Source organism: Magnolia sinica, chromosome 18, assembly GCF_029962835.1.
Source record: "Magnolia sinica isolate HGM2019 chromosome 18, MsV1, whole genome shotgun sequence".
Taxonomy (NCBI): Eukaryota; Viridiplantae; Streptophyta; class Magnoliopsida; order Magnoliales; family Magnoliaceae; genus Magnolia; species Magnolia sinica.
The window spans coordinates 43,718,322-43,732,661 of NC_080590.1; the positions used below are offsets into that span (position 1 = coordinate 43,718,322).

General features: G+C 38.4%; 1 protein-coding gene across 1 annotated transcript in view; it reads right to left on the reverse strand.

The window, feature by feature from the left end:
* Positions 1–14,107, reverse strand: part of LOC131233007 (aminopeptidase M1-like) — a 54,522-nt gene extending 40,415 nt beyond the window's left edge. Inside the window, exons 1-9 of the mRNA XM_058229560.1 lie at positions 13,759–14,107; positions 13,508–13,656; positions 11,929–12,031; positions 10,276–10,462; positions 10,104–10,197; positions 9,704–9,857; positions 8,695–8,799; positions 8,480–8,596; positions 3,139–3,252 (exon numbers count right to left, since the gene is read on the reverse strand). Of these exons, the coding sequence (XP_058085543.1) occupies positions 3,139–3,252; positions 8,480–8,596; positions 8,695–8,799; positions 9,704–9,857; positions 10,104–10,197; positions 10,276–10,462; positions 11,929–12,031; positions 13,508–13,656; positions 13,759–13,998 (1,263 nt within the window). The 5' untranslated portion in view covers positions 13,999–14,107. The remainder of the gene's footprint in view (positions 1–3,138; positions 3,253–8,479; positions 8,597–8,694; positions 8,800–9,703; positions 9,858–10,103; positions 10,198–10,275; positions 10,463–11,928; positions 12,032–13,507; positions 13,657–13,758) is intronic.
* Between the last annotated feature and the right edge of the window lie 233 nt (positions 14,108–14,340).

Genomic DNA, 14,340 nt, shown 5'->3' on the forward strand with positions numbered 1-14,340 from the left:
GGGACAAGTATTCATTAGGGCAATACAGGTGACCAACATGCAATGCTATAGGGCAATACAGGTGAACTACATGCAATGTTCTTCCATAAGGAAGACACTATATGTTTGTACCCAACAAAAAATCTGATGTTTTCCAAGAAATTCATGCATTATTCACAATTTTTCAGAATAGAACACCTAAATAGTTGGTCAAGTGCTAATATTTATGAATGGAAAAAAAAAAAAAAAAAAGCAAAATCCAAAATGATTCTTCCAAAAAAATCTTTTTCTATTCACATTAAAAAAGTTATGATGGTTTAGAGCTTTTTCTGCATACCCCACAACTTTTTTTCCTTCTTTATGGAAATTTTCCTAATACACAATTTCTATATCACCTTATTTTCCAAAAATACAAAGTTTTCAACCATGGAATTCTTTTGTTTTGTAATTGACCGTATGGTAACCCATGAGTTTAATTTGAGAACTAAATGCTCCAAACCACATGTTCTTTTGTTTTGTAATTGACAGTATGGTAATCCATGAGTTTAATTTGAGAACTAAATGCTCCAAACTATGTTTAATGGATTGCCTCCAAACAGTAAGAACCAGAAAGCAAATGGTGATTTGGTATAGCATCAATCCATGAATACCGCCAAGTTGAAAATCACTAAACATTTAATGTTGTTAACCAAAAAAAAAAAAAAAATAGCAGACAATATGGAAATTGTTTTCCATAGAAATCTTTCAACATTCCAGAGCAGCAATTCAAGCAGACAATAAAGACGTTGATTGCAAAATATTCTTCCTTGATGGTTCATCAGATACTCATGAGCACCTGCAAAGAATGTATTTGCTGGATTTCAACAAAGATGTGCATGGAAATGGAAGGAGATTCTTTCATGTTACATCTGATACGAAGTAAAGGAGATCCATTCTTATATGTTACATCTGATATGAACTGAGTAAAGGACAGGAAGGTTTAATCTCTAGCAAGTAATTTAGACTGTACCATAAACAAAAATCATCCACCACCATACAAAAACAGTAGACAAAACGTTACTGCCTCACCATGAAATTACTCATGGTTGATGCATCAAGCTGCCTTTCTTCCAAAATGTGAAGAAAGATACAATTGATAGTAATCAAGACAAACACAAAAGGTTTCAAGGTGACACAAACTCTCATTTTCTGGTTTTATCAAAGAAGTTGGTGCATTTCCAAGGCTTTTAGGGTGGACCTTCTGCAACTCTACTGATGTAGCAAAATATATTAAGCATCCCATGGTCCTATAAAGCCCAATCAAACTAAAAATGTACCCAACAGAGTATAAATTGCATAAGCACCAAAATTTTGTCAATAGTCATTCATATTTCACATGAAGAAATGACCAAACTCAAGGTCCTCTGAATGGGTGATAGGTTGTAAAATAGCAAAATAGGTTCTTTAAGCCAATTGTTGAATACATCAATGTTTTGGAAATACTTGAAATCAGTCCTTCAGTGTCTAGTTTGAGATATTTTGGTGGCTATTAACCGGTGAACTGATGGATTAAGCAGTTAACTGACAGAATTAATTAACAATATCACTCCCTCCCATTATGTTCCAACTTCTAAAACAGTTGTTATCGGTTCAGGTAGTGGGAGGGAAGGACCATGACACTGTAAAACTGAATGGGGCTCCTCTTATAATTGGTCCGGATTTCTATGATATAAGTAATGGATTACATGCGTAAGAGACAATGAGATATTTGATAGCTTAGGCATTTGTTTTACATAACAAGTCAAGCATTTCATGTGTTTAGATGATAAACTAGAAGGATTGTTGTCCAATGTCGGAGATAATTCATGTTGCTTGAAAGATGGAGGGATTGGTCTGAATATGAGTCTTCAAATTCTAACCATGGAATCCATGATCACCAAATTCGTTTTGCATGTATGCCAATTGCCAAGAGTCAAGAGAGAAGTCTGGTAGAATGGAAGTTTTGTCATTCGGTGTACCTATGCCGTATTGGTTGAAAAGAATATGAATTTAAAAAAGAAAATTGCTAATAATAAGCTCTAACTGCAACCACTTTGAAAAGCATAAGGTTTTCCACAACTTTTTAAGAGAATCAATTAATGTGTTAGAAAGGCTTCATCATATGATGCCCTTGGAGACCTAAGGTGAATGTCAATGAGAGAAATTCATACCAATTATCCATACTTATGTGCTTATGAGCTATGGGGTCATTCATACCAAATGGCTTAAAAAGGCTAAGGCCTCTTGGCCAAAATTACATAGTTTAGTTGAATTAGCTAAGCATCTACCTACAAACTCCTCCATGATATTGATACATCAAATTTTAAAGCAGATCTTGGCTCCATGCATCTGCCTAGGAACTCCTCTATGATACATCAAATTTTAAAACAGATCTTGCCTCCAAGCATCTATCAAGGAAGAACTCATACATCAAAATAAACAGACCTTGCCTCCTAAAGAACAATTCCTCTGGTACAGATTATGAGGGACTAGATCTGGTTTTCCTATTATGCTCCTCAACTGTATTCATCAACAAAATGCTCAATTATGTGGAGCGACTCCCTCCCATTCCCCCTATCCTGATGATCACAGTTCACAACTGTCAAATTATCTAAGTGTAAGCATAGGTTCTCATTTATGACATCTCAAGGTCGAAAACATATTGCTTTGCCTCCTGAAGGAGAGAATCTTCTGATCACATGAAATCAGTAAAAGAGGAGGGTATTTTTCTTATCCGACAAGATCTTACTCCATTTCTACCTTCTAAAGGACAAGAATTGCCTTATGCACTAGTAATCAGTACAAAACCTGTTATTTTAATATGATCTAAAGAATTATATTATGATCCCTAGTAATTAGTCTCCTGCTTGTTAGATGAGTTGGTAGAGACAGTGTAGTATGTGTGAGTTATCCAGGGTTCAATCCCTGGTAGTGTTACCTTTCAAAAAAAAAAAAAAAAAATCCCTAGTAATTAGCAGCAGAGCATGGTAAGATGATCTCCCCATCCCTCGTACCTTACAAACCAGATACGAGTGCCTAATACATTTACCCTTGACACATGATGTGCCCTAAGGAAATAGAACCAACAGATTTATTCAACAATTTGGAAAGTTGGAAGCATAAAAAACCAAATGTCTCAACCTGAAAGCAATCAGCACCAAGATAACTCTGCAACATCCGAATCAGGGAGGCCCCTTTCCTGTAGCTTATTGCATCGAAAATTTCATCAATCTCACGAGCATGGTTTATCTCCACCTAAAAAATAAACTCTATAGTTAGAGACAAGATCAAACAATAGCAACCCATAATGAATTGCAGTTCCTAGAGTTAACGAAACAGGTAGGCAGTCAACAGAAGACAGGAAAAGCCAAAGCAGACAGCACTTACATAAGCTTGTCACAATTTGAAACATATCAAGAATGAAGTAGACATGAGCAAAGATAAGAAGCACGAGCCTCATGTGACACCATGACCCACCCATGGTCCATCTATGGGTAGATAAAGGGGTATGAGTCGTGACCAAGTGTGCCCTACCCATCTATGTTCAAATCCTGATCTCGGAAGCCCTCGATTCTGAACTCCACAAATGGTATGATCTGGCATCATCCAAAGTATTATGATTACAAAGATCCTACCGCTCATCATTATGATTACAAAGATCCTACCACTCATTGCCTTTTTGCTTGCCTATGTTGCCTGCCTGTGTTACAATGGCATCTCATCTAATGCATGCTTTGCAACCATCAGATTTAGTTGGGATATGGCTTAGAAGATGTTGTTGTTGTTGATCTCTCTTCCCAATTAGAACATGTATCCATATATAATCATTCACTTTTTCAAGGAACTAGCCCATCTATAATGATGTGGGCCTCAAAATTTTGGCGATGAAATTTGTGGGATTCACTCTTTGAGATGGGACTTACGTGGGACCCATTGTTAATCTCAAATCTCATAGGAAAAAATGCATGTTATGTTGATCTCTATTTCTAGCCAAACCCAATTAGTTGGGATATGGCTTAGAAGATGTTGTTGTTGTTGATCTCTCTTCCCAATTAGAACATGTATCCATATATAATCATTCACTTTTTCAAGGAACTAGCCCATCTATAATGATGTGGGCCTCAAAATTTTGGCGATGAAATTTGTGGGATTCACTCTTTGAGATGGGACTTACGTGGGACCCATTGTTAATCTCAAATCTCATAGACCCATGGAGTGTTGACTTTGTGGGCTAGGGGACCCACTTCATGGAAATGGACTTGACGATCCACTTGGCACGTACCAGTCCCTGTGGGTTCACATATTTGCCATCCATGTGGACACCAAATATAAGTATATGCATTGTAAGTCTATAACACAAGTGAACAGAAGCACAATGAATGGTAGGATCGTTTAATCCTGATACTGCAATAGATGAACATGATTGGACAATTTCAGAGATATGGGTCCGACCATAATTTGAATGGACCCTCATTCCCACCCCTAGCTCCAACAATGTAATTGGGCTTTCAAGGGTAGACCACTCATCATGAACAAACATGCCTCTAGTTGGATATTCTATTTCCTCCAGTTTCCTTCCTCTACAGTTTTCTCTATATACCATGTCCATGATGGGAGAGTTGAAGCCTCCCCTCAAGTAGAAGGGGTGTGTGTGGGTCGGTGGGTGGGTGTGTTATCTATTTGGAGAAGGCCAACATGACTTATCTACCAACACAGGCCATAATCTCAATCAAATATTACCAATGGAGCTCATGTTGTTTACAATTTGTTTTTGTTCTTGCCCAATGCAATCAGAAGTCGTTGCATTATTTACTACATCTGGTGCACTATTTCTTGTCATCCTACTGTGATCTCTAGTTGTGGACCTATTCTCTTCTAGATTTGGTTGTAGTTGTTATTAATATTCATACTACTATTAGCTGTGTTTCTTCTTCAATTAATTACTTCGTGACAAAATTACCCTGCACTCTCCATGTAGAGTTTCTGATAGACTGATCATCATCATCATCTAAGCCTTATCCCAACTAGTTGGGGTCAGCTACATGAATCCTTTTCTTTCATTCCACTCTATCAATTGCCTTAAGTTCAGTTCGACCATAGGTCATCAAGTTGTTTCTTGCTACCTCCATCCATATCCTTTTGAGCCTTCTCCTGCCCTTTTAGAGCCTTCGACTTTTACAAACTCACTGCTTCTAAGGGCCTGTTTGATTTTTGAAGTAAACGGTAATTACCTGGTTAATAAGTAATAATTACTTACCAGGGGATTACCCCATCGTTTCCTGCGCCTACGTTGACTACTTAGCTTTTTGGCGTTAAAATCGAGGATGGCTGCCAAATAAATATAGGGCCCACTGTAACGTACGTGATGTATCAACACCGTTCATCCTATACGACAGCCTCATTTAGGCCATGAACCCAAAAATGAGTCAGATCCAAAGCTCCGGTGGACCACACCACAGGAAACAGTGGAAATTGAATGCTTGCCGTATAAAAATTTATGTGGCCCGTAGAAGTTTTGGCTGAAGCTGATATTTGTGTTTACCCCTTATCAATGTTTTTATGACCTCATGAACAAGTTAGATGACAAATAAACATTAACATGGGCCCAATAAACAAAATAACTTTTAATGGCGGATGTTTAAGGCCATTGTTTCCTGTGATATGGGCCAATTGAGTATTGTTTTGTCTCAATTTTGGACCTAGGCCCTAAAATCTTCTGATAAAACAGATGGACGGTATGGATATGTCATGCACATTGCAATGGGGTCCACAAATGCAAGTCAGCTTTTTCGGACCAATTTTCGAGACAAAAATGCATTTGAAATTTCAAACAGGGGAAATGGTAATAATGACCTTTTTCAAAGGTATTTCCCTATTCCCTCAAAATCAAACAGGCCTTGACTAGCACAATTCTTGGTCTTCCTTGCAGATGACCAAACCATCTAAATATACCTTCCCTCATCTTGTTACCTATTGGTGCTACTTCTATGTACCCCTGAATGCATTCATTTCTAATTCTATTCTTCCTTGTCTTGCCACTCATCCATCAATATCCCCACTTAACTACTCTCATCCCATGGACACATTCCTTAACTGCCTAGCATTCCTTCCCATAAAGCATGGCTAGCCTTATTGCCATCTTATAAGATTTCACTTTCAGTTTGAGTGGTACATGATGATCACATAAAACTCCAGAGGCACATCTCCAGTTGTTCCACCTTGTTTGAATTCTATGGGCAAAATCCTTCTCAATCTCTCCACTATCTTGAATTATTGACCTAAGATATTGGAAGTGGTCATTTTTGTGAAACTTCATCATAAAAGAAGTTTACTAACACCTTGTTCCCACTCATGTTATTAGAATTGCACTCCACATATTCTGGTTTAGTCCAACTAATTTTAGATTCTAAAACACCACTCCATAAATCTAACTTTCTGTTTATGCCCTCCCTCATCTTGCCAATCAAAACTATGTTATCTACAACCAACATAGTATATCTTCCTACAAATACCTTGTTAATTCGTCCATAACCAATGCGAAAAGGTACGGGCTCAATGCCGACCCATGGTGCAAGCCTATAGTAAGTGGGAACTCACTTGTCTCTCCGCTAGTGGTCCTCACATTTGTTATTGCTCCCTCATATTATATCCTTATTCACGCAAATATATCATCTTGAAACTCCTTTCTCTCCCAACACCCACTAGATTAATTCTCTAGGGACCCCATCATAAGTTTTCCCCAAGTTAGTAAAGACCATGTGGAGATCCTTCCTCCTCTCCCTATAATCTCCAACAATTGTCTAAGTAGGAAAATAGCTTCAGTAGTAGACCACCCTAACATGAAACCAAACTAATTTTCTTATACATCCGTCTCATGCCTTAGTCTTTGTTAATCACTCTTTCTCGAAGGTACATAGTATGGCTCATGAGTTTAATCCCACGGTAGTTACTACAACTCTGTACGTCTCCTTTATTCTTATAAATACGGACCACGGTGCTTTCCTCCATTCGTCTAGTATTTTCTTCAACCCTACAATCCTGTTGAACAACTTTGTCAATCAAAATAACCTAGTTTCCCATACACTTCCAAACCTCTATTGTTACACCATCTGGTCCAACGGCCTTTCTTGTTTTCATCTTTCTAAAAGCTTCTTTCACTTCAAAATATCCTAATCCTATGAAAATATCTATGGACTCTGACATTATTTGAGTGCATGGTTCCTTTTAACTCTATCCTCTCAAACTGATTGCAATTTAACAAGTTATAAAAATAGCTTCTCCACCTTTCATTGATCTCAATGTCCTTGACTAGTACCCTCTAGTCGTCGCTCTTAATGCATTTAACATGATCTAGGTCTCTCTCTCTCTCTCTCTCTCTCTCTCTCTCTCTCTCTCTCTCTCTCTCTCTCTCTCTCTCATTTTTACAAGTTTGAAGACATCTTACTCACCTTCTCTTGTCCCCAATCTATTGTAAAGATCATCATAAGCCCTAAGTTTAGCCTCACTTACCACTTCATTGCAATCTTTTTGGCATTTATATGTGGTTCAAATGGAAATTGCCAAATGTTATATTGATTTCACATTTCAAAGATATTTCTTTACATGCATTTGTCCACTTACATGGACTCACATTCCGCCATAATGAGAAATTCGAATATTTTTTTCATAACTAGATCAGCTTGATTATTGATCCAAGTAGCAAAGGAAGATGAGAAGGCAGGGGGAGGGGGATCGGCCTTATATTATCAATAATCATATTGTTAAAGTCCCTTGATATACATTGACACGCCATCCTCTAAAGGCTATTATCAATAATCATATTGTTAAAGTCCCTTGATATACATTGATACGCCATCCTCTAAAGGCTCGAGCTTTTAGAGCAAGTGGTGATTTGACACATATGGGGGTATGGTACTTCACATGACTACATAAACACACACAAGCACACACATCTCTTTACAGGAATACAAGATGCACCCCAAGAGGTAGGTCCTCGAGTGCATTCCTTAGAATTCCATGTAAAAACTCCATGATCATACTTCCCATCACCCTACGCCCGAGTCACTTTTAATAGGAAAACCTAATGATACCAAAGTCCCACCTCCCACACACACTCCAGACCAGGAATGCAAGTTGGGTGGATGTGGTCGAGGATCGACCCGAGCCCAACCTAACCTCTACCTATATCAACCCATTGTCCAACCAAACACCCAACACAAGCTCCCCAACCTAATCCACCATATTCCCAACCCTAACCCATCTTGGGTTGGATCAAGTTGGGTCAGGTGGAGTCAAGTAAAGAGCTCTATGCCCAATTATGTACAAAAATGCAAGCAAAATTAAGCTTCTAGAACGAGCATGATAAGGCAAAAATCCCAAAGCTATGCCAAAATATCTTATTCAAAGCAAATGAGAGTTTATGGTTCCTTAAGAGAGACAACATCAAATAAATGAAATAATGACCACGATTAATACTTCTAACCTCAATAGGGTGTGATTCTGCTAGCCCGTCCAGCCTTAGGCCCTCAGTAGTTTCATCTAGAAATTGCGTCCAAATTTTCCATTCAGGAAACAAGCAATCAGTTGCCAAATAGCTCACCTGAAATGAAGCAGCCAGCAATTGACTAAATCATCCATGAGATTATGCTATGTCAACCAAACACTAATGCAAGAGAGGAAGGAACCCATGAGAAGTACCCATGTCGCGAACCCCTCATTAAGCCACAAATGTGTCCACCATTCCATTGTTACGAGATTTCCAAACCATTGATGTGCAAGTTCATGCGCTACAACAATTGCAACCTGTAGAGAAAGATAGCCATGATGAAATAGTTTGTGTAAACTTCAAGTCAAACTGCCAGTGCAAATCAATTTGTGGCAAAGTTTAAAATAGTGAATAGCATGCAGCATAGCGTTCATCCTTATGAAACATGAAGCATAAGTTGAATGCCACTTCTAGGTTTTCTATTAAGGTTGCCCTTGGTTGAACCAAATATCATGAAATTTCATTGCACCAAATTAGACTGATTATTAATAAAATTTAACAAAATTTCATGATATTTGGTGCAACACAGCCTTAAATAATAGGAAAAATAGGCAAAAGATTTAGCATAAAGACAACAAAATGGAAAAGGAACTGATTTAATACCATTAATTATATTACTAAAATCATTATAAAATTAACTAATTTATATTGAGAATAGAAAGATGTAACAAACCATTGAAAACGTTAATTGATTTTAATGTTTTAGTAAAAAAATAACTCACAGTGTAACTTGCAAAAAAAGAAGAAGAAGAAGAAGAAGAAGAAGAAGCATAAGCTATGTAGCGTGTAGCATAGTTTACATGGTGTGCCGCATGTGCTAATTACCATGTAGCATAAGCTACATGTGACTTAGGCTATTTTCATGAGCTAAAAAGCATGAAGGCGAAGCTACACTACATAGCATAAGCTACACACTACATAGCGTAAGCTTTTTAAAACAAACACATCACATGTCCCAAAGAAGTCAAGCAAAAAAGATCAATCAACATAATGAAGCAGCTTGGAGTCCGAAGAACTTGTAAAAGAAAGTTTCATAGAAAATAATAAATACTCCACGGAAACCAATCTTCAGTTTCATAGAATAATAGCTGAAGGATCTCCATAACATGGTAAGGAACAGATTCTAGAACTATCACATGTCATTAAACATATACACATTACCCTTTGCTTGTTTGCAGCCGCAGAATTTTTATCATCATAGAGCAGAGCTGTTTCACGATATGTAACCAAACCATAGTTCTCCATAGCCCCAGCAGCAAAATCAGGTATTGCAATCATATCCAGCTTGGGTAGTGAATATGGCATGGAAAAATAACTGACATTCCAATAAAACGTTAGATCATGGAAATCAAAGCACATCCACCCCAGCACTAGAAAAAAACTCAAGAAAATTATAATAGAACTCCAAAAAGAGAACAACATGATTATTAGTTTCCGTTTGAGTCCAGTTGGCTCCAGAAATCCACCAAAGTTTGTAAGAAAATGATTGTAATGATCAATTAACAGTAACTCAATGATCTCAACGTATGAAGAAGAATTAGTATAAAAAAGACAAACCTACTTTTCATAGAGATCAAGTGTCCTGACAGCAACATCCAAAGCAAATTTCCCTTGATTTGCCTTACCAATCTGACAGTATACACGAACCTTAGTCCCTGAACATGCAAATAACATTAATCAGGAAATGGGTAGCCACATCATAGGAAACAAAAGTGTTCAATACGAGTGCATACCCTTGGGTGTCAAGTCTTCTATGTAATCAAACAAACCAACAACAACAGCCACCAAATAAGTTGACATAATTGGTGACTCCTGGAAAGAAACCGTCTTCAGTTGCCCATCAAGCTTTTCTTGAATGACTGGCATATTGGACAATGCTATCAGCTCTGAGGGGACCTCCAATGTTATCTTGAACGTAGCCTGAACAGAATATGTTAGCAAAATAAAGGGACAGGGAAAAAAAAAAAACCTATATTCATGAAAAGATTTCATCAATTACATATACACCATAAGACCTCCCTATGAACGGATGGGAGTTTTCAGAAAAGAGGAAACTGCGATCAAGGTATAAAGCGGCAGTAGAAGATTCTAAATTCAAATAGTACTCACCATTCTGCTTTTTTCCTTTCATTTATTTATTTTTATTTCCCTTTTGTTAAATTAGGGACTACATTGTGAAAAATGTTGTATATTTCTTGTTCATTGAAAAAGAACCATAGTTATCATGGTGTTCCATAACGGAAACGGTGGCCCTAACGGCCACTGCCATTACCATAACGATACAGGCCATTACAGCCATTACAACCTTTCTCATTTTTTTGGAAAAAACTTTTTTGAGACTGTTACGGGACCATTACAAGGGCATTACAGGCAGTTTTTTCTGTGATAGCTGTTTCAGCACCGTAACACATAACGGTAATAGTCATTACATAATCGTTTTTGTATACCATGATAGTTATAAATGGAGGTTATAGTTGTACACACGGATGTACACAGATCTCATAGATAATATCCATCTCATCTCTAAGATAATAACATATATACTGGATACTAATCTTAGGTAACGGTAATCTACTCTCCCCCGCTCCCCCCTCCCCGGGACAACATTTACTCCAGAAGAAAAGAAAACTTCACGGTGATGAAATCTGAGTAGCAGCTAGTCGCATGAGAGAAGATAATTCCAGACGCTCTGGGAGAGGTTGACCGCATGTTTGATGACTTCTGGGATGTGAACCATTGGCACTTTCGGTGCCTATTGAAGGATCTAGCAGCACTTCCAATGGCTGGGATTTGAATTGTTGGCTCGTTAGGTGGCTACAACACTTCCAATGGGTGGTGAGATATACAGGGTTGCTGATGATGGTGGGTTTATGTGGCTTACAGGGAGGATGAAGATGATGATACAGTGATTTGGGTGGAGAAGACACCGACGACAGATCGGACGAACAAGGCATTGCCATACAGAGATGGGTTTGGGGGTTGGAAGTGGTGGAATTTCAGATCTGGGATCTCCTTGATGGTTGCCAACAGAGATGGATCAAAAGGGAGATTCAACGGCTAAGATTAGCACCAAAGCCTATAATGGCTATGATACCATGTTAAATTAGGGACTACATTATAGCAAATACTTTATATTTCGTATTCATTGAATGATAACTATATTTATACATAGGGGCAACTATACATACAGATGTATGCCTATCTCAAAGATAATATCTTACCTATAAGATAATGACATATCTACCAAATACTGCTCATGGAGAACACTAATCTACTAACAATTCTGATAGTCTGTGACTCACTATTAAAATTATGAAAACCAAAGAATGTAAATAGCAAACAAATAAGCATTAATTCACTAAAATAACTAACAAGTCAACAATTACCTTAACAGCAGGTTCATCCCAACATGGAAAACATCGGCGTGCATCTGCAGGCTCAAATTGTGTAACTGCCATGTTCTTCTTCTCCCCGTTATGCTCATAAATACTGGAGAAAAATAAAACAATCCTAAATCATAACAAGGAGAATGATCATATATAATCATTTCAACTTAGTATTCTACACAACCATTTGAAACTGTTGTTTTTAGTACCTCCCCAATGCGCGAGGCACAACCTCAGTGGGAACCCATCATTACTGAGATAATTATAAACGCCTTCCCTCTGGTTTCTAACAATTTTAAACACCTCTCCTCTAGTTTTGATTATTGCAAGTACCTCCCCTTTGGTTTACAAATTTGTTGCAAATTCCCCCACATGGTCTACTAGAAATGTTATCTTTGAGAATTTGACTATTTTAACCCTATCTAAGGTACTAGCCTACCATAGTGAGTGTGTATCATCCTACCCATTCAGCATGGTTACTCTACCATGAAAATGGGAAACCCCAAAAATCAGGTTGATCCAAACATCGGGTAGTACATAAATTTGGAGGTTTCGGGGTGGGTGTGGCTCACCCAATGATTTGATTATGATGATTTTTTTTGGTGTCCACTGGCGCTATCCATGGTGGAGGGACCCTGGGAAACGGGTTGGGTACCATTTATACAGAACAGGGGACCTCACAGGTGGGCAAAACAAATTCCTAGACACAGGTATTTTTGTCATTTGGTGCAGATTCCTATAACATCTCCAGCAGTGGGGAGGTACTTGCAATAAACCAGAGGGGAGGCGTTTACAATTGTCTGAAACCAGAGTGGAGGTGTTTACAAATTAGCCCCTCATTATATCAGTTATTAGCCCCACTAGGTTCATAGCACAATATCACATCAACCAAACAATTGACATTTATCATTTCTACTAGTTTGCATAATCAATGAAAACTGGTAGAAAGCCGATAGCATCATAACGTATTTCTGATAATCATTATTTATTCTGATATTATATAACATAAACATGCCAGCACCAGAATATGCAGTCGATACATTCAGAATCTAATATAGCTAATTTGAACTTTTATCTATTATCTTTAAAACCATTTTCACATTTTATCGATATCCTATGTATTGATAATTTGATACTGATAAAATATATTAACAGAACACGGTGCAATTCAAAAATACATAAACAGCCAGTCATAAGCTGTTAAAACGGGTACTCAGCTAATCCCACCACATGGAAGGTCAAGGGATCAATTGGTATGACATTTCAAATTCCAAATTTTCAAAAACAAAATAAATAAATAAATAAAAAAGTTAGGTGTGATTCAAGAAACAAAGACATAAAACGAGTCCAAATCCTTCACCAGCTATACCTAGCTTCAAATAATCTTTTTTTATAAACAGACTACGTGGTTCCTCCTGCAAGCTATCTATTTTGCTTCCTAAGCGTATCGTGCAAGTGCAATTCCTCAGCTCCCCTGCTGGGCCGGGCAGGGCGTGGACCCAGTTCTTTAGCTCATGGGCGGGAATTGGACATTCTCCGTCCCATTCCGACTGGAACCATCAGCAGCAGAGAAGATTACCTTCTGTAGAATCCTTTCATCTGGTCATTCAAGGTTCCCGAGAATCCAATCCCCAGAATCCCTTCCCCGACAGGAAGAAATACATCGAATGCAAGCACCAAGATCTCATCATCTTCAACCAAGAAGACTTCCAAAGGACGATAAACTTCCTGAGCCATCCGCAGAAAACAAATCATCATCATATCAATCTCATCTTTCTACAGCAATGGAATCAAAGAGGGAAAAAAAAAGAGCTTTTTTTCAGTTCTTGCCTTGTCAGATTGTCGAGTCTTGAACCAGACTGATCCATCGTCGATGGAGAGATCGGCAGCATTGAGGACGATGAATCTGGTCTCAGCAGTGACGTCGACATCGATATCGACAGTGCCGGTGAATTTGCAGGCGGAGAGATCGGGTCTGAGCTTGAGGTCGTAACGTTTCGGGGCAACGAATTTCGGCAGCCGAGACTGGCCTCTGAACTGCTGCAGCTCGGATTTCTGAGTCTCCGCCATCGCTCGCTCTGCTTCCTTTCCTTGCGCTCTGCTTCCGCCCTTTTTAAAATGCTCTACTTCGTGTTCTGCTTCTAATTCGAGAGTCCACTCGTCCGAGTGCTTGCGCGTGACTTTGGACTTGCATCCGAGCGGGAGCGGATTAGGCGCTCCCGGGGCTTATCCAAGACGGTGTACCGTGGGGCCATTCATGTATTATGAGCCTTCGATTTTCCTTGGTCCACGTTACTGTCGATGACACCGGCTCACAATAAATGCCAATTTTCTCCCTCACCAACCAACACAGTTTTTAACATGTGAAACTTTTCTAAGCCCGCTACGATTTGTGTTATACCCACACCGTTC